This window comes from Glandiceps talaboti, chromosome 17 (genome assembly GCF_964340395.1).
Source record: "Glandiceps talaboti chromosome 17, keGlaTala1.1, whole genome shotgun sequence".
Lineage (NCBI taxonomy): Eukaryota > Metazoa > Hemichordata > Enteropneusta > Spengelidae > Glandiceps > Glandiceps talaboti.
Window position 1 is genome coordinate 15847306 of NC_135565.1, and position 22766 is coordinate 15870071.

Here is a 22766-nt window from a genome sequence, read left to right on the forward strand (position 1 = left end):
GGCTGGGTTACTCTCCAAGGGAAGTGTGTGTGGGGAGGGAGAAGCAAAAGAAAATCACTACCCCTTTTCAGATAGCAGAAGTAGTTATCTTCTTAATATCAAAACAGGCGTCAATTTCACTCAACAAAAAGTAAGCAGCTAAATAAATAGTAAAGAATGCATACACAAAATGACTCGGACAGATAAACAGACAAAATCAGATATATACGAAAAACAGATCTGTATACATAACAATACCAAGGCCAATCTATCCTTTAGGTAGCTACTTATATAGGTATCTATCCTTGTGTGTGTGTGTGTGTGTTTGTTTGTTTGTTGTAATCTACAGAGTTAGAAGTAAAACAAAACAATATAAGACCACCTACAGCACCAAAATCCTGTGTTTGGATAACACAGTGTTGTATTAAAGTCAGAAGACATTTTATATTTCCACTGTGGTCTAAAAGCAAAGTAACAAGCCCCCCCCCCCCCCATACAAATCAAACTCCCTTGGTTGATTAACTAAATGATTATTTGGACATTTCCCATTTGATGTTTTGAGAATTCTGTCATTGTTGGATGTTTGCCAAGTTTGTATTGAATAGTAAAGTGTTTAACATTTATTCTTGCAGTATCCATGGCTTCATCCACAATCTACATTATTTTTGAAAGAAAAAACGAAAATTATTTATTGCTGGTTTTTTTTATTTTACTTTGCTCTGGTTGTTGTTTGGGGTATTAGTAATACGGTATTAGGGTTTTTTCGTTGGTAATTTTTTAATGATAAGATAAGCACTCTTAATGAATGCAACTCTCATCACTTGGGTGGTCATTTCCCATGATGCCAAGCCGTCAAGATGGCGGACAGAGATGAAGTGAGTTGCAAACATGCGATTCTTGGAGGCCAGGTAAGATATTTATTTACGTTATCTGGGATTAGTGCTAGTCAAGGCTTGCATCATAAGCCGCCAGGTCCCCCGATGTGGTAGTGATTTGAGATCGGGCGCCTATTCGTCGATACAGCAGCGATCGAGCACGCAGTGATGGTGAAAGTGTACGCTGCCGCACGCACGGATATTTGTCTTTCCCTATGGGTGTGAATTACTTTACCGGCCACCGGTGGCAAAATATACCATGGTCTAGTATTTACCCCACAGTCACTAATGTGTGCTCTTGCCCAGTTCTTAATCGTCACTCAAAAAACTGGAATATAATTCCATGTACTAAATTGCCCACCCATGGAAATTAAGTGCTCTCTCCAACAATATAGCAATGAGCTTTCTTTATTCAATAAAAATTAATGAAACAATATTATTATAAATCAATCGCGAAAAGATGACAAAGAATCGATCTGATGCAGATATATATCTCTTATGTTTGAAGTATATTTCAACTCAATGATATGCTTACATTCAGCATTTTTTGTAAGAGGTATTGAAATGGCATGTATACAAATGTAAAAAGCCAGGCGGGTAAAATATATTGTTTCACCAAATGTATCCATTTACATATTAATATTTCAATTATAGAAATGAAATGGAGAGATATTTGGTATGTGAAAACGTTATTGTTCACTGTGAAATGTAATTATTTAGGACTTCATTGCGAAACTAAACTAAAATGGCAATTTCCAGTACTCTCTACAACAAGTTTTGAACTCATAGAATAAGGTTGGTGATGTGAGTATGCTTGTTATGTCAGTGGTCCTCCAGTTACATTGTACACTGTCTGCTCTGCACAGAGTATTGTGACTTTCAAGTTAAGATTAAAAACGTACCTTTTTGAGAGAGCCTATTTATGACAGTATCAATTGTAAGCACCTCTTTGTTTATTTATTTATTTACTCTATGTTTTCATGTTTCTCCATCAAGAACACCATCACTGCTGAGTAAAGTAAATATAATTACCTTACATACAATGATCCTAACTAACATACATCTAACATCAAATAAAATCATTTCCTTGTTTTTATTTCGAAGAGAGCTACACTGAATACAGTAAGCCAGACCTGTCTTGTCGTTTGATAATTACGAAAAAGTAACTTTTTACTAATACTCATAATCTAACTATATATAACCTTAAACCTAAAAACAGAGTTTATGTTATTTTTCTTCCATTGTCTTCAGTAAGACATTATTATTTGACCTCCATGTATATACATTGTACATGTAGTCCTACATACATTGTACATTTCATTGGGGGTTTGGTTGGGGGAGGTGATGGGGGTGGGGGGGAGGGGGGGCAAACAAAGTCAGTGCTGTTTGTAAATTTGTATTCAGTGAGATTTAGTCTTCCCTTTACTGTAGTGAGTTATAGAAATATATCAGGTACATTTTTTTTTTTTTAAACTCTGAATACATCATGACATGTACATGTACATTGTTGAAAGTTTTCCCAATCAGTTGTTTGTAAATTGTACTCTGTGTTCATTGAGATTCAGTGTTCTTTTACTGTAGTGATTTATATAAATAATGTCCTGTATTTTCAAACTAAATGAATATATATTAATACATTATCATACAGTAACAATACATGTACATTGTTGGTGACATAATCAAGTATTCTATTGTTCTCATACATACTTAACCTACATTGTACATGTATATTGATTTTAATTGTCATTTACATATCATCTGTCCATGCATGTATATGTTGTGATTCATCAACTAACCACACTTCTATTATAGCAACATCAAATCATATTCCAAAATATTATTATTTTTATTATCAACCTTAGTTTTTGTCACTCCAAATTGTCCAAATGTTAGGTACATATAAATGTAGTGTATCCAAAGCTGTACAACATACATGTACACTGTGCCCTCTAACTACAGCCAAATTTTGTTGTTGTGAGTCAAAATGAGAAAAACTAGGTTTTCTTGTGAGTCACCACATAGTATAGTAAGAGATAGGGGAACACCAAATTTTGGTGTGTCACTAGAAATTTCGTGTGTCAGTGGCACATCAAATTGGCTTAGAGGGCACACTGTACATGTACATGTACATGTATTTTTGGAATTGAAGGTGAAATTTATTTCCAACAAGAAAGAAAGAAAGAAAGAAAAAAAGAAAGTACAAATGGCTAGTAGAAAAGTAAGCAACAAATGTGGCATATGAAAATTAAATTGCGTTTGTGAGAGACTAGAAAATAGTTTTTGAAAAAACTACTGTAAACCTGGAAATGTTCACGTAAGATTTATTTTCGCTAATTTCGCTACAAAACAAAAACGCAAAAATAAGTAGTAGCGAAAATATATATTTCTGCATAATACAATGTACCAGTATGGTTATTAGTGAAAATTAATCTTTGTGAACTACATGAAGACTGTAAAATCGCAAAATTTTCTAGTCGTGAAAATATGCAGGTTTACAGTATTCAAGCCTCAGTAGCCACTTGATGTTAAGAATGTCCTTGTATTGTAACCATACATGTAGTTTACACAGTGAAATATTTATTTACTATGAAAACACACAGATTTACATAATGATACACATAGATGACAAGATTGTATTCTTACTGTACAGTCTGTACAGTAAGAATACAAGTCAGTGTAATGTTTACTGGATGTATCCCATTCTAAAACATGATATGCTAGTACATATATGTGTAACAAGTTTAATTTTTGAGTGCCCTTTTAATGAAATGAAAATCATACTTCAATTTTCAAATCGCTTGATTTCGTATAAAAATAGTAACAAAACTCAAGGTGATAAAAAATGCTAGGAAGCCCTCCAGTGTACATGTGTAGTACATTTATATGTCATTACATGTATATAACTATCATTACAACATACATGTATACCCAGTAAGGTGGGGGTGGGGGGGGGAGGGGGCACAAAATAATTAAAATGTTCCCGGCAACTCAGCAAGTATAACCATAAGGCAGCTTGAACATCACTACAACGGACATGACTGCTTTAAATTAGTGAGATACTTCGAGTTTACAAACATATGTGAGAAAGCTGCTAGTCTGTTTGTATGTGTGTGTGTGTGTGTGTGTGTGTGTGTGTGTGTTTGTGTGTGTGTGTGTGTGTGTGTGTGTATGTGTGTGTGTGTGTGTGTGTGTGTGTGTGTGTGTGTGTGTGTGTGTGTGTGTTTGTGTGTGTGTCTGTAAATGGGTGTGTACATGTATGTACATTGCATCTCAGTCTGTGTGTCTTTCTTTAAAATGATCATTTTCATCAACCAATGTTTAATTTCGGACAAATTTGCCAAATAATGGCATCTTCATTTTGCAGTGGCAGCGATAATCTGGGATGTCAAATTGTACTAAATAATCCTTTTTTTTTCTGAATTAATAAATTGATTGAAATGTGATATTCAAATGTTTTAGTTTTAGTATTTTTTGTATTGTTTTTCCAACATTGACCAACAATCCTTAATAATACTAGTCCATCAGTGACTATCAACCATGCACTTTTTGGCATGCTTGATGCAACAAATACCAAACTGTACCCCATAACTTAATTAGTAATACACATAATTATATTAATTAACTATTTTAATTGAGAGGACATAGCAATTCAATCAATTTCAAATACCAAGGTATTTATTTGATGGATAGTAATGAACAGTATGGAAGAAAAAATGAATATTAATTTGCACCCATGTCAATAAAGATTTCATCACCAGAGATAAGGAAATTCAATATTGCTATTTGAATGAAAAAAAAGACTTGCCCGAGGAACAAAAATCCTGTTTATTTTGTTCCCTGTTTTTCTAAAACTGTGAGTGATTGATCATACACCACATTAGTAATTTTTGTCCTGGCATAAATATATTTTATTTGTTAACATTTTAAGAAAACTTTGACATTTTAAGTGACTGACTGTCAGGTTATCAACCTAACCTGATAAGCACACCTCTGCACTTGTTTACCTATGTAAATTGAAACCATAACAACCACTAAGTAAACAGAATTAGAGTATGTATTTATTCAGGTTGGCTTGGGTTACATAAGTCATAGGGTCTACCCAAGCATGTGTAAAGGTGTGTAGTTCAGTCATTAGTTTGTCAGTCAGTCAGCTGTGTGGTGGTGGTGTTGTTGGAGGCCATACAGTATGTTGTACTCCACACAGTACCTAGATGCTGTACCAATGACAGTTACTGGAGAGGGTGAGGATGCTGCAACTGCACTAGCTAAAGTTAGTATTTCACAGATTATAGCATAGCAGGGAGATTGGTACAATGTTGATGGCGTTAGGATAGGATCAACATGATATACTAGACATTGACATTGTTGTAGTAATTTGTAGTTAGTACCAGTCTCAGCTAGCACTGGCAGCATGTGTGTGTGCATGTACATGTATGTCTGTCTCTCTGTGTGTGTGTGTGTGTGTGTGTGTGTGTGTGTGTGTGTGTGTGTCTGTATGTGTGTGCATGTGTGTGTGTGCATGTATGTGTGTGTGCATGTACATGTATGTGTGTATGTGTCACTGTGTGTGTGTGTGTGTGTGTGTGTGTGTGTATGTGTGGATTTAGGTGGGGGATATCATAGTTATTACAATTTACATTCAAAATTCTGAATGGGTATCAAGTGCAACAGTGTTCAAACAATGAAAAGATCAAAACAAAATTTCTACTCCACTAGTAAAATAATAGAATGATAATAATAAAGTAATAAATTAAGCTCAAATTATATATACTACAGCCATTAAATAAACACTAAATACAATGTATATTAGTGGTAAAGGGGTGAGTTAGGGAAAGAGCATGAATTGTTTGTCGCATATCAAATATGTTTTCTACAGGTTATTATTATTTTGAATTGGAATTGTATTAAGAAGCTGAGCAGACCCAAATATTATGTTACATATGTAATTCCCATAAAAGTTCTTTGTGTTTGTATTTCAAAGCATATCTACCTGTATGCTATAAGTGTGCTGATGTCCATGAAACATGGCAGACAACAACAAAACTGAACTGATGCCCATTACTCACTAGACATACGTTATAAATGTATTTGTAAATATTTACATATAGGATGTTACATGCATCAAAAATAGGTCACTAAAATATTCTTGAAAATAGTAACAAAAACCTCAAAGTAAATCATTAAATGTCATAATCTCTAAATAAATTACTAATTTAAAATATTTTGAATGTTTCATTATGCCATAAAGATATGTTTAGTGTCATACAAATGGAATATTGATATTACTAAAGTGCGACCACAGACAGACCAAATTACATGTAGGCAGCCATATTGAACTGTCTAAAAAAAAAAGACAAACATTGACCTTTGACCTTATCCTTGTTTACATTTGGTTGTATCCTGTTCATTGAGGGTGTACAAACGTTATGATTAAAAGTGGTGACATGGACATGACATGGGTATTTGTTTTGGATTTTGAATTCATAAATCAATTCTGCTATATTAGTACATATGTATGGACTTGAAAATACAACATGAGACAACAAAAGTATACCAAGTCCCTGTTCGTTACTAAAATTGCAAAAAAAATTTAAGTTGTGTAAAATATTTGTTATTGTACGTACAATAAACTTTTTATCCACTTTTTTGCCTTTTTGTTATTGAGTTACAAACATTAAATTGGTCGATGCTGATTCACATTGTTTCATGTGGGACAATGACCTGGTCATTACTATTTTGATATGAGAACACAACTTTGTATTTTTTTTGTAGAGTAACCATGGCCATTCACATAAACCATACCCAGTACAACCTGGTTATGATCCTGAAGCGATCTACCCTGCAGCTGGTACACCAGGAGCCAGACCTCCACCCCCACCCTTCATAGATGTCAATGAATTCTTGACAAAGCAACCAGGCAGTCAGAACAAAGATGACAGCAGTACATGGGATATTATTAAAGCTACGCAGTATGGCATGCTGGACAGGGTCACGGAACTAATAGATGGTGGCTATGATGTCAAAGAACCAGACGAAGAAAATGTCACTTTATTACACTGGGCAGCAATCAATAATAGAATTGAACTCGTGAAGTAAGTACTGTTGTACATGTGTGTGTACGTACGTACGTGTGTGTGTGTGTGTGTGTGTGTGTGTGTGTGTGTGTGTGTGTATCTGTGAGTGAGTCTGTGTGTGTGTGTATCTGTGAGTGAGTCTGTGTGTGTGTGTGTGTGTGTGTATCTGTGAGTGAGTCTGTGTGTGTGTGTATCTGTGAGTGAGTCTGTGTGTGTGTGTGTGTGTGTGTGTGTGTGTGTGTGAATGTCTGTCTGTCTGTGTATGTATGACTGTACATTGTATGTTTCTGTCTATGTGGTCATGTATGTGTTGTGCGCATGTATCTACATATATGTATTTCTGTAGTTTTCTGTGTCTGTCTTTGTCTGTCTATAGTATGTGTCTCATTGTATGTGGCTGTGTTTGTGTCTGTACATCACATGTAAATACACACATGTATGTCAGTGTGTGTGTATGTGTTTATGTATGAATTCCATTCACAGTATTTGTCAGTCCTTCAGTATCATAACCTTCCAACAGCGTCCTTCAAAACCATATTGTTAATATAAATGGTACAAATTTATTTAAAGAGTAGCATTAGAAATAAGTTGCCTATAATTCATTTATGTTTCAGATATTTGATGAATAAAGGTGCTGAAATCGATAGATTGGGAGGTGAACTGAACTCCACACCATTACACTGGGCAACCAGACAAGGTCATCTACCCATGGTTATACAACTTATGCAGTATGGAGCTGATCCAACAATACTGGATGGAGAAGGGTGTGCATGTGTACATTTAGCAAGTCAGTTTGGACATACAGCAATCTTAGCATATCTTACAGCTAAGGGTCAGGTGAGGAAATAGCTAGTCAGTTTGGACATACAGCAATCTTAGCATATCTTACAGCTAAGGGTCAGGTGAGGAAATAGCTAGTCAGTTTGGACATACAGCAATCTTAGCATATCTTACAGCTAAGGGTCAGGTGAGGAAATAGCTAGTCAGTTTGGACATACAGCGATCTTAGCATATCTTACAGCTAAGGGTCAGGTGAGGAAATAGCTAGTCAGTTTGGACATACAGCGATCTTAGCATATCTTACAGCTAAGGGTCAGGTGAGGAAATAGCTAGTCAGTTTGGACACACGGCTATCTTAGCATATCTTACAGCTAAGAGTCAGGTGAGGAAATAACTAGTCAGTTTGGACAAATTTTGACTGGTCCTGAATTGTTTCGTTTGACAAATAGACGTTACTGTCAGTTTTCCTTATCAAGTCCTTTCATTCTTACTATTTTAACTACTGCTTGTAATAAGGTACTTTAATGTCGAGATGTCCATGATGAAAATAACAACCCACAATTTCCTTGATCTGTGGGGTCTTCACACAATACTTAAACTCTGTTTTCTTTGAATTATACTGTTAGGACCCTGATTTGTTGGATCAAAATGGAATGACACCTTTGATGTGGTCAGCCTATAGGATGTATTCGTAAGTAGAGTTAAACAATATGTATTATCACAGTTTCTCATGTGTTATGAATCCTATGGTAACTGTCATTTAGTATAAACTAGATTTCAACTGAATGCATACTGTAAAGGGTAGAGAACATATAATTGGATGTAAGCCGAATGCCTACTCTAAGGACAACACACTTTTGATTTGTTCCAACTCATTAAAATTGGAAGTTACAGAGTACATGTAGACCCTGTAAAATTACTACTAAATATATTTTGTCATTGAGTAGACCCTGTAAGATTACTACAAAATATCACGTTAAGTCAGAGTAGACCCTGTAAGATTAGTAATAAATATCATATTTGTCATTGTCAGAGTAGACCCTGTAAGATTACTAATAAATATCTTATTTTGTTATTGTCAGAGTAGACCCTGTAAGATTACTACTAAATATCTTATTTTGTCATTGTCAGAGTGGACCCTATAAGATTACTACTAAATGTAATACCTTTTTTTTTCCTTTTTCAGGGTAGACCCTATAAGATTACTACTAACTATGGGTGCTAGTGTTAATCTACAAGACAGAGTACATCAACAAACTGCATTGCAGTGGGCCATCATGTCTGGCAATACATCAGTTGTTCCTGTACTGTTACATTCTGGTGCCGATACTTATGTAGAAAATGCCAAGGTTAGTCCAGTCAATCTAGCGTAAAAAATGGCCGAACCCAAACATAATTGCAACAGAAATAATTTGTAGTGCATCTTGCTCAGAATTTTATGCTGAATAACATATCAAAAGTCTAGAAAAATCTAAGTGGTGGAACATGGTGAAAAATGACGTTTCTTAATTAGCATAATTAGTGAAAAAATAATATTCATGAGATATCATTTGTTCAAAAAATCTATTCAAGTAACATGTCTATGGGTAGGTCTGAAGGTGAGTAATTACTTTGGAGTCACTGTACGATCGTGCAACCATTCCTATAGAATTAATATGTGTATTTTTAATTACTTTAATTAAGGACACTGATTACTTGTAACGTACAATAACTATACATTTTTTTTGAACGCCCCTGTTAGTTGTATGTCTCTCATTAGGTATTGGAGTATTTGAATCCCTTACTCTGATTATTAAATAACTCCTCCCTTGTTAGATAAACATGCATGCTAAACAAGTGTTAATTAGTGTAATTAACATGCAAAACAATACATTAGTAAGCATTCGTGATATTTTTTGTTCAATAGTTATTGACACTTGATTTTGAGTGAACATAACTTTTCAATCATCAAACCACTCCAAGGTAAGCTAAAGAATAGTTAAAGTTTCCTAATTAATTAATTAATTAATTAATTGATTAATTAATTAATGTAATTATCGTCAAGATGTTGAGAAGTTTTTTCGATTTAAAGTATGCAAGTAATATGTCTTTCGATAGGTCTTGACCTTAAAAGTCAGATGAACATCATTATCAAATTGTCAAACCTGAGCGGGAGTACCATTCATGGGTTGTTGGTTTTATAAATACGTGTATTCAACCTATTAGATATTGTGTAAGGAGAAGATTCTGTTTTCATTATGTGATTTTATATCACCGTGTGTCCAGATGAGCGTTCAAAAATGATGTAGCTACACCATAATTATACAACCTCGACGCTGGCAGTATCTGAGATGCTGTACTCCTAGACCTTTTTGTCTTCTTCCCGATAATTTTGATATCTCTCAGAAAAAAAAATGCCCTTTGATTCTATCAATATTCCGTCACTGTTTGTTTACATAGGATCGTCTGCATATCTATAAATATGTCTTTTACAATAAAGTTTGGCTTTACTAGTAATTACTTGGCATGCTCTACCCTTTATATTTCGTTTAAAGCTCGATTACTGACAACATGATCTTCAGTTTGTACATTGAACTGTACCTTGTTTTTAGTAAAAGATATCTTTTCATATCTAGATATAAATTAGCTTAAACTTGAATCTTTTGAATTCCGCGCTATGTAACATGGACACATATTACTCCTACAGACAAGTATTCAGATGAGTATTATATACATTTGTACATTTTGTTACATCCCTCTGTGAATTGTTTGAATTCAGCTGTGTTTTTATTTCAATGTTACAAAAATATAGATATCATCTTTGAAATGACATGAAAGGCAGCATTATAGGTACATTTTTTGCACATTACATGTATTATTACTACTGTACGAAACATAAGACGATTTTAGGTGATACAGGACATTAATAATTTATTTGGATAGGGCCCTTCCTCTATTATCTTCTTTCTTTTATTTCTGTACCATTACCAGTCATCTGACAGTTACATATCATTTTGAGTGTAAATCTCACTTCGTCTTTGAAATTAATTAATTTAATATTTGAATATGTTACGACCACAATTTTATATTTGACCTGGAAAAGTCATTTTTAATAATTCTGCATACTGCGACATCTCAAATATAGTTAATAAAATAATTGGCAAATTTGGCTCAGAAGATGCCTTCTGTACAATGAGACAAGGAATTTTTGGAAACAAACAAACTTTGGAGCTCCAAATCTATTTACGGATGATCGCACGATGTCACAAAAGCTCAATAAAGTATAACTTCGTTCGTTTGGGATGGGCGGGTCTGGCATCAATGCGATTGCTGAACTTCATTCTTGCACTTCTAACCAAAGTTCGAAAACTTTCACAATCACGCCTTCAATGATTTCTATATTTATACTAAGATGTTCATAAGTTGATTAAAATTTACTTCTTATGTGATATACAACTGCTAGATTTCCAATATAGTATTTAATGTGTTGTCCTAAATGGACAAAGTTCATTTATTGAGCTTGTGGGATATATTATGCGATTGTCCCTTAATCCTTGCACAAACAATGCTGATGATATCGTTTCAACAGATTTTTAACTCCTATTTTGTGTTTGAAAATGACCTCTTCTATTAGGTTCTAAACTTTCCACGATTGTATAACTCTATAAGGGGTCGTGTGATGCAGAATACTATCGGCGAAACGTAGACCAAATCTAATTGTAAGCAAATGAAATATAGCTACAATAAATCGCCTTTGTAATATTAATAGTCTGGCTGATAATGACTATTATAATTATTTCAATTTTCTTTTATTAGTTTTATCATCTAACTTTATTCATATTTTCTGTGTTTGTGTTTACATTGTTACACAATCATCACAACCTTTGTTTTAATTCCAGATGACAATGCTAATTCTTACGACATGATATTTAAAATTATCAATACTTTTGTTTGGATATCAGGGGCAGGTAAATGTTGCGAAGTACTTTAGCTTCCCTCATTTTGTTTTCAATTTCTACAAAAATATATGGTATATTTGTTTAGATTTCATTTGATTAATTTTTATTCAATTTTGATTCCATTTTGTGAGGGTGATTTAATCATTTTTTATTTTATAATTTCTTATTCCCATAAAACACGTGCACAAGAACTAAGCATTTATCAACCATGCAGTGCCTGTTTTTTAAATGAAAATTATTTGGTTTCCATAGAATCAGTGAGAATTTAAATCCTTTTAAAGTTTTGTCATTCAATTTTATGACAGGATTTTAAAAATGAAACAACTGAATTTGATAGCCTTCTTGACATGTCATTTGTTTCGAACAGAATTTTTACCGTATGTAATTCCTGTTATATCAGGCTAACCATTAAGTTTGACAAATTATTTGAGTCACTACATAAATTATTGCGGGCTCGATTGAATTGGAAGGCGATTGTCATGTCATTGTGGTAAATTGACACAAAAAAGTGACTGATGATGTTACTTTCAAACTATATCAGTGTTAAAAGGGGTGTTTAATTAATTTATCTTTCTGCACTGTTAATAATAATATTTATAGAATTGAATCAGAAAGTTTGAAGATGGAAATGTGTTAAAAAAGAACAATATGATAAGAAAGAGATTGGCTGTTTAGTTTAGTGATGAGAATGATGAGGGGAATGGACATCCCATAATACTTTCATGTCCTTGTCGACTCTCAGTATAAGTACATCTTAATCTTGTGTTCCTCCTAAGTTAACAACTTGATATCAGTGCGGTATGCGATAACAATATGTACACATTAGTTTACAGCGATACATTGGTATAAGAAGTACACAATGATCCAGTGATATAAGTAGTAACTTTTGCAACATTGTTGGTTAGATGCATAAAGATCATTATACCTATACTATTGGGTGGAAGTTTCAGTCAAGATGCAATTGTTAACATTTATTGCCTTGATTTCTCTGTTGCATAACTACAAAACAGAAATATGAGTTATCAGACTGTCTTTGATGATATTAAAAGGTCCATTGTAGCCTATGTAATTTGTCATTTCAAGACCTTCCCTAAGACATATTACTTGCATGGGAGATTGATAAACCATGTATATGCTAATTATGCTAATTACTAATTAATTAAGAATCTTTGATACATTTTACATGAAAAGTGTTTGATGATGACAAGCACGCTAAATTTATTTCCCACTGTACTGCAAATCAAATGATATATAACCTGCAAACATTTGTGTTAAAATGTTATCAAATTTGAATATGCTGATTATAAGTTTTCATAATTTACATATTAATTATGCTGATGAGATGTTGAATCATCATATGGTGGTCCTAGTATGCTTTTTCACCCTTAGACCTATCCATAGACATGTTACTTGCCAGGTTTTATTGCGAAAACAGCATTTTAAGAATATAATATTCTCGCTAATTATGCTAATTAATAAAAACCTTATTTTCACCATGTTCCACCTCTTAGATTTTTCTAGACTTTTGATATGTTGTTCAGCACAAAATTCTGAACAAGATGCACTAAAAATTATTTCTGTTGCAATTATGTTTGGGTCAAACCTTATTTTGACTGGACTAGTCAGTAAAGTCAGTAAATTCATCCGACATTGCTAAAACTGTGCCGTAACCAGAGTTTTAGCTTTGATGCTACACCATGGGTAGATAATGGACGACATTTCTGAAAGGCTAATTCATTCCAAATGAACACAACGTTTTATTATTCACCAAACTTATAGGTTTAACGTACAGGAAACTATGCCAGTTTTACCAAATTATCCAAATTCTGTCACTTTGGTTTACACATGTACCTTAAAATACTGTAAATAAGGAGTAAAAAATGAGGAAAAAAAAGTATGATGCTCCTAATCTCTGTATGCAAAGTTCTCAATACAGAAATAAGTGAGAAGTTTCTCAGGATAAAAAGAGTAAAATCATTCAATTTGTTGTTTCTGTTGTTGAATACAGGGAGAAAATGCCCTCAAGATGGCGCTGTCTAAAAAGAGTTTGTACATTATCAAGAAGATACAAGAACAGCGTGGTGACACACCATTCAAGCATGTCGGTATTCTACATAAATTATCTATGAATAAGGTAAGTGTGAATGTGGTAAACTATAAATGAGGTAATCTATGAATAAGGTAAGTATGATTGCAGTAAACTGTAAATTAGGTAATCTACATTTGTTCTTTACACAAGTCTTTGACTCCAAGTACTTCAACAATTTGTACCAGTTTTTATTTGTTGTATATATGTGCTGTCGATCTTGTTATTTAACTGGCATAAACTATACTACTCTGAGTCGTATTCTGTTTGCTATTTCAGGCATATCGTACAAAAATAATGTATGCAACACCATTTGGGTTATTTTTCCTCCTGGGTTTTATACCAGAATTAGAATTATCCTACCCAATTAAAGTAATACTACTAGCTGTTACCTATCTCTTCTTCTGGTTCCTCTCAAGGTAAGTAAGCTACTTAGGATTGTTGAATTAATAAGAATTTCAATTCAGAATAGCAAGATTATCATATGTGAAGACATTGTATGAAACATCGAATGAAAGATGCTATCACACCGAGTTCTTCTTTGGGGTCACAAGCTTGACTAGTTCCTAAAAACTATTTTTGTGGCCCTAGCCGGAAATTTGTTTTGTAATTCTCTACATTATCTATTTGTGGCTCTTTTGACTTGTGAAGTTTGATATTTTGTACATTTGTAGATAAGTTTAGAGTATTTTGTAAGCCTATATTTTCTGACAATAAAAGTTATTATTATTATAAGTAAATTAAACAGCAAACAACATTTAAAAGAAGGAGGGGGGAGTGATAGTTTACAACGCTCTCCTGTGTTCATGTGTCAAGTCCGTCTGCTACAGGCAGTCCTGGGTCCTAGCTTATGTTGGACAGTTGTGTTTACAAGTGGTGTGTTGCAGGAGGGTTTCGAGGGTTTCAGGACTTCATTAAGATGTTGCTGCCCTACATGTGATGTCGTTCTTTACTTTTGCTTGTTTTCTTGCAGGTTGTTTTTTGATGATCGCTATAGCAATGTCACACCTGTTTCTGTTTACTTAGCAACCAAATTTTTGATGTATACATCCTGGTTTTTTTTTTACTGGCCATATATCCTTTACGTATGATAGTTGTACTCTGTGTCTGTGTGTATCACTTTGTGTGTACTATGTATCACTTTGTGTGTACTATGTATCACTTTATGTGAACTATGTATCACTTTATGTGAACTATGTATTATTATGGGGGTACTTTGTATAGTTATTTGTGTATGCATTAATTTATGGGACTATTTATCATTTTAACACACATCAATCTCTAGCTGTCTTATGATTGGTCAAAACCAAATCACATGGTGTAAGCTTAGATTACTATCTCATCTAGTGCTTGGAATGAAATAAAGTAAATTAAAATAGATTTTTAGTGTAGGCTGTATTTTATTTATGCAAAGATATGGCCATTTTGTTAACTATGAAGAGATTTCTTTTTGGTACGTGCCAAAATGATCATAAATTCTAATCATACTCATGAACAAATGCGTTTTGGGGTGTGGTACCATGTAGTAATGAATAAACTTTGTTGAAAATAACTAGTACCTTAGAGTGCCTCAATGGAATAAAATGACATCACTTCATATTGTTTGACGCGAATCTTGTTTCCTTAACACTGTTGTACATATTAACAGTATGTACATTCATATACCATTCTTCATCAACTCAATACTGTTAATATATAACTTTGGTAAGGCTTGGAGAATAGATCCCGGTATAATCACCACATCACAGGAGGAGAAGAAAAGGGTTAGTACATGACAATATTTGTTATTCAGGTCTGTTGTTTGTGCATTGTATTAACAGAAGCATAAGATTTAGATATGCCTTATTCACTTACCTTTATATTGATCATCGTTAACCATTTGTAATCACAGCGCCACCTAGTGGTCAGATGTATTTTGTAATGATGGTGATGATGATTGTCAACTCTGCTTGATAACAGCGCCATCTTGTGGTGAGCTGTAACTAATGAATAACCATTTTGGTGATGATTGTGTACCCTACAGCACCATCTAGCACTCGACCTTGGCAAAGCGAAAGGCTAGTAGTAGTACTACTACGAAAAATTTATCTAATTGCATGGGATACCTTTACAAAGACAAAGTGAATGTGTACGTGTTAGATCATTCATCTCAAGAACTCTCCTTATCTTTAATTCCAGACTATAATACGATTGGCTGAGATGGGCAAACTAAGCATTGAAGTGTTTTGTACGACATGTCTCATACAAAAGCCAATCAGATCAAAACACTGCTCGTACTGTGACAAATGCATAGCTAAATTTGACCATCATTGTCCATGGATTGATAACTGTGTTGGTAAGTAAATGTGTAAATGACAAAAAATGCAATACCGAAACACAAATATACCTCCATGCAAATGAGGACATGACCATTCGTGCTACACAAAAGCATGTGATCGCATAGTGTCATTTTTAGGGAAAATTGTTCTTCTGAATATAAACATGTAATAATAACAGCACGCCATGCAGCATGAGTGCCAGTGTTGGTACTCAGGTATTTGCACTCATGCTTGCAGTGTTTTCTGCTGCACTTTCACTTGCTACGGACAAGTATGGCCACAGTAGAGAACACTGCAAGTACTCATGCAAATACCCTGAGTACCCACACTTGCACTCATACATCATGGGGTTCTGTTGTCATATTACTATCATAAACAGAGGAGGAAGCATTCAATTCAGACAGTAACTTAAAAACTTATCACTTTTAACTTCATCTATAATTATGATAATAACTTGTCTGTCTCTTTTTTTTCAGGTATTGGGAATCACAGATATTTCATAGGTTATTTATTCTTTTTGGAATGCATGATACTTTGGTGTTTGTATGGAACATTTTTGTGTAAGTTATATACACTTTTATCTTCAAATGGAAATTCATCTATGCTGGTAAACCATATTATTGAATGATGTAACTTTTTTGTTCCAAACCCGACTTCGAAAATTTTACTTGAAATTTCCGACTGCACACTGAAGGTACAATTTTCAAAGTTGTGTTTGGAACAAAAGTTCAATTTAATATTATATAGATTCTTATCGTACTTGATATTTAACAGTTATTGTTGAGGGCTCGCTAGTAGATATTATATTACCCCATGAGCTCTTATGCTGTGAGTGATGTTGATAAAATGAAGGTTATATCCAACTTCATTTTCTGCAAAAATGGTACCTAAACAACCAAAATTTCTCCCTTCCTTGTCTCCAGCCAGCAACTACAAATGTTAGTGGTCTCTGTTTAGAGGAAACATTGTTTATAATATTTCAAGTTTTACCACTTGATAGCAATGGTCCACAGCAAATACTTTGTCAAATATGTTTCCAAAACAACCTCCAACCCCTTACCATCGTCATTATCATCCTCCTTTGACTGCAGAGCAGGCGACCACGAGTATTCTCCATACTTCATTGAACGGCAACATGCCCCAAAATCCCCAAGTAAACAGTGCATGTATGTTAGATATGATGTACTATGATAGTTTCTCCTTCTACCATGTTTGGGCACATAAAGGGCATATCACTAGAATTACACTTTCTAGAAAATTTGCAGCAGGAACTTGCTTAAGGCCTCACCATTTTTTTACCTGCTTCTGTTACAGATTGGGAAGGAACTTGTGAGACCAACTTTGAACGCGATGGATTTTGGTTGTTTCTATGGCAACTGATGAAGTGTTCTCCTTGGGTGTTCTGGACATTCATGAATGCTATAGTTCATGTCATATGGGTTGGATTATTATTTGTATGTCAGATGTACCAGGTAAGCCAGCACCAATCATGTGATCATGATGTAGATATCATGTGACCAACATATGCATATCATGTGATTAAAGAAAAAGTACTAAATGAATCAATAGATTTGGTTGAGAGATTGATTTATGACAGAATTCAGTCAAGCTAGAGAGTTTGCCTGTCTCAAGCTATGTTAAAGCTATGTATTTGTGATAACATGTGACAGACATGTGACTCGCATGTGATTAACATGACTGACTCCACAGGCAATCAGATTCATTGTATTACTAAGTACAAGCTATGCAGGGACAGTGTGGTAATACAGTTATTCTATGCAGTACTACTAACTTCAAATCCTCCAATGGAGGATTAATATCTCCTAATGTAATTATAAATTTGATAATTTTTGCCATTTTTATAATTCCAGATAAGTGTAATAGGAATGTCAACAAATGAACGAATGAATCAACATAGATACAAACATTTCCGTGGACCCAAAGGAACTGTCAAGAATCCATTCGAGTAAGTAATCATGTGACTATACAGTACTATTCTATTACTTTAATGTGTGATGTATGTATGCTATCAAAAGTATGTGTAAGACCCTCAATGAGTCACAGATCATTACATCCATGCAAAATGCAGCTTACAGCGATTTTAAGAGACTTATTGCTGCCTTAGCATAATTGTACTGATTACTGCCACCAACTTAAATATGATTTCGGGGAATAAAATTTCACCTTGTTAGCTTAAGCAACTTTTTAAATATTTTAAAAGAAGTTGACATGTGTCCAGCCATATTTTGGGATTTCCTGCTAGGGTTTATGGGAAACCCCTGATAATAACATAATGGATACCCTAAACTCTTTACCTAACACTCTTTGTATTTGAACTAGGTAGTATATGAGGATTTCCTGCAAGGGTTTATGGGAAACCCATGGTGATGACATTCTTTGCGTGCATTGATATTCTTTGTATTTGGACCAAATGGATTTGATAAAAGTTCCTATGAGAGATGATATACAAATCATGCCACTAACAATTATAACATGCAGATTGTATTATCTAGCATTCACAAATGTCCTCGTTAATTAGTCACATTATTGAGTGTTTGATCTGTTATTATTTCAGCCGTGGTATAATCAGGAATCTAGTAGACTTCTTTGAATGTACCTGCTGTGGGTTATGCCGACCTTTAAAGAAAGACTGGAAGAACGAATTTGAGTTCAACATCTCACCAGCCACAACCAAAGATAACTACCACTATGTATAGAACTATTGAATACCAATGATAACTACCGCTACACATATTGTCCAGTTTATGACTTACTGGAGTGTTTTTCCATAGACCTTACCCAAGGGGATAGAAGAATGAATTGATCTCGACATCTCACCAACCACAAACAAAGATAACTACCACTATGTGTAGTTAGCTATTGATTACTAGTGGTAACTACATGTTAACCAGTGATAACTAACTTATGTAGCTCTTACCAGACAGCATGGAAGAATATGAATATATCAAGATCTCACCACACTGTATACATGTAGCTCCCACTGTGTATAGTCAACTATTAATTACCAGTGATAATTAACCTATGTAAATCTTACCAGACAGCATGGAAGAATGAACTTAAGTTCAACATCTCACCAGCCACAACCAAAGATAACTTCCACTATGAGTAGTTAACTATTGATTACCAATGATAACTACCACTACACATATTGTCCCATGATGACTTACTGGAGTGTTTTTCCGAGACCTTACCCAAGGGGATAGAAGAATGCGTTGATATCAACATCTCACCAACCACAATGTTATTACCTGTAATAACGGTCACTTTGGCAGACTCATGGTAGCTACTACATGTTGATAACCAATGATATCTGCCAATAACTGTTTAGAAAGTTGCTCCGTAACAATGAAGAAAAAGAGAGAAATGACTTTGTACATAACACCAAGTTTAAATAGAGATAACTTCAGCTGTGTATATAGAGCTCCATCGGTAACAAGTAACCAGCATTACTTGTGAATATTTATTCTAATCAACGAAACACAAAGTAATTTTATTCTATGTTCAACAATAGATAAACAGTATCTGTTGTGTTGCCAACTAGTAAAACCATTGCAGTGGTACTATCTATGGGTTATCAAAGATAAACCACCACTACGCGTAGTGTACTAGTGGTAACAACTTTTTTTATCTATATGTTACCAGAGATTAACCAGCACATAGTTAACTAGTACTAACCAGTGGTAAGAACTATTGTGTCAATGTGTTACCAAAGCCAAACCACCACTACGTGTAGTGTACTAGTGGTAACATCTGTTTTATCTATATGTTACCAGAGATTAACCAGCACATAGTTAACTAGTACTAACCAGTGGTAAGAACTATTGTGTCAATGTGTTACCAGAGATAAACCACCACTGCATGTAGTCTACGAGTAACAACCAATGGTAACAGCCACTGTATCTATGTGTTACTAGAAATAAACCACCACTGCATGTAATTAACTAGCAACAACCAATGGAAAAAAACGATGTTTTACCAGAAATAAACCACCACTAGATGGTTACTGGGCACCACTACCAGTGTGTGTTAATAGAGCTCAATAATTTCTGGTACATGGTAGTAATGTGTGAAAACTAAGTCATTCCCATCAGCGGCATGTAAATAAAGTTTAATCTGTTGCAACTTGTACATACAGAATATTTTGTGAGTTGAGATAGTTATCATTAATTTAAATGTAAAGTTACTTAGACTCTCTGCATTGCACCATAGACATTGGAATCTCCAACATCTATAATTGCACAGTAAGTAATTGAAATTGTAAATTGGTCTAAATCAATATGGTTGCTTCTGTGTATGTAGCACAATGACCAATCATAGTTGATAATTCTAATTAGGGTTATGTTAGGGAGCCCAACCCAGTCCCAAACATAATCTTAATCCCCTAGCTTGAATACAAATATATATCTTTTTAGCAGTCAGTCCACTGTTTTACATTCTTGATAAAGTCTACATCCATATGTGTTCGTTAGCACAGGAGTAGGCTTATTGCGTTCAGCAAGTCAGAAAATTCAGAAATTCTGTATGTGTCAAAGATAAAGAGAATTTTTCTTACGTAAAAGTTAGTTTAGGTGCTAGTGATTTTTATGTAGTTTATAGTTGTTGAAAACTTTGCTGCTTTTGAATTATGTGCAATTAATAGTTAAATTGATATTGTGCAAATTGATTATTTTCTGATTAATCTGTTAATTGATTTACCATGGTAACGTATCAGTACTGATCATGAATAAATCTAATATTGAAATGAATCAGTTGTTTGTATCAAGATACGTGATTGGCTGAAAATAGATTAAATGTATCCTAGGATCAGTACCAAGCGATTGCGTGATTGGCTGGCAGTAGGCTCAATCAATCATCTTATTGGTTAGATCTGTTGCCAAGAAAGCATTTGATTGGTTTGGTTTTAACCAGTGTATAATGTGATTGAATGGGTTGAGTATCACCAATCGTGTGATTGGTTGGATCGTAAACTAATATTTCATGGCATTGGGTATTTGCATATCTAAACTGTCATTGGAATGGGAGAATGAAGCATGAATATATTATAAGATTGGCTATGTGCAAGATAAAAATATTACTACAGTGGCAATCAAGGTTTCGACCTACTAAGATATGCACAAATTTATATAAGCTTTAGTTGTTTGATGTGATAGATTAGGAAAGTGGGTGATAGCGGTGCCTCTGTTATGCAAATATAACCACCCTATGATCAAGATAACGTAAACAGTGTTAGTCCCCAAACTGTACATGTACACTGCAAGATCATGGAAGTCATCAGTAATGCCACCCTACTGGAAGTACAATCAAACCAACATCCAATCAATAGCTTATAACGACGTGTATGTGTCACAAATAGTTATAGTTTGTATCTATCTAAAGTCGAAACCTTGATTGTCACAGTTATAAATGACAGACTAAGTTAGACAGTAAGCAGTTAGATTAGCTTATCCCCTGGTGAGAATAAAATGTTTCTGTAAAGGTTTAATAATCTCTATAGTTTAATTAAGGTGCCAATCAAAATATAGTTACATTGTAAACTTTTGACGAGTGTACAAACTATAGAAGGCAGAAACCTTTTTTTTCACTTCAGAAAAAAACTGCTTTATTTATCCTGTATCAGTTTGTATATCATTACACATCTTTCATACCTTTACCAATGGCAGAATTTCAATATACAGCAAGAAGTCAGAATTTTTTATATCAAAGAATTTTCTCACCAAAAAAGATAAGCATAAATTCAATTTTCTGAAAAGTGATTGACTATTTTCAATTTTATTTTAGTCTGGAGTGAAATAAATTATACTGAGCTATAAAATTGTGTCAAAATTGTGTTTGGTAAGACAACTTATTTCCTAAAAATGCCACCCATGTACTGTAAGCCTAGATATTTTTTCTCCAAGAACATTTTGTGATTTAAGAGTTTTCAGCTAGTTCTCAAAGAGTAATTTTTAGTAATTGCCAGACTTTGTGTTAATGTACAAGAAGGCATTTTAGTCACTACTTATTTTTCAATTTTTGTTGTCCAGCAAAATAAATGAAAATAAGTCTTAAGCAAAAATGTCCAGGTTTACACTATTTTTATTTTGTTTGATAAATTTCTGGTAGTATACAATGTGTGATTTAAAATTGTCAAGTTCAAGTGTCCATAGTCTAAAATTTGGTATCTTTTAATATATGTACAGTTTTTTTTTACTGCATTTAAACAACTTGTTTTGTGGATAACGTGCAAGGTCCAAAAATGTGATTTCTTTCTAAAATGTTAGTATGTTGTAAAGTTTTCCCCGCCGCATTTTAGTATGATATATACACATGTACAAGGTCAACACCTACATTTGATTCTTATCAAAATACCTCGTTTCTAATTTTTAAAAAGTGATGTTTTAAAGTGGCCATATGGATGAGGTTTGGGTAGTTATTTTGGATTTTGGATTTATAAAATGATTTAATCATGGTTTCCTACTTGAATGTGAAGCAACATATGCTAAGTCCTTTTGTAACTTAATAAATTACAAAAGATTACTAATGTGTAAAATTTTTGATATTGTACATACAATAACAAACTTTTTGCACCCTTTTTAGCTTTTAGCAATGTATTGAGTTACAAACACAGACTTTGTCAGTGTTGTTTCACATTGATTTCTCAAGTAGGGGGCCATGATAAAAATGTTCTATAAAATTAAAAATCCAAAATGTATATC

At 33.9% G+C, this 22766-nt stretch overlaps 1 protein-coding gene across 1 annotated transcript; it reads left to right on the top strand.

The window, feature by feature from the left end:
• Positions 1–836: 836 nt before the first annotated feature.
• Positions 837–20904, top strand: LOC144447959 (palmitoyltransferase ZDHHC17-like). The gene is made up of 14 exons (XM_078138081.1): positions 837–887; positions 6627–6946; positions 7543–7765; positions 8335–8399; positions 8895–9057; positions 13655–13780; positions 14012–14151; positions 14706–14806; positions 15371–15495; positions 15911–16067; positions 16527–16610; positions 17365–17522; positions 17922–18016; positions 18626–20904. Exons 1-14 carry the CDS (start codon positions 837–839, stop codon positions 18765–18767), a joined length of 1950 nt encoding a protein of 649 aa, XP_077994207.1. The 3' UTR covers positions 18768–20904.
• The last annotated feature ends 1862 nt before the right edge of the window (positions 20905–22766 follow it).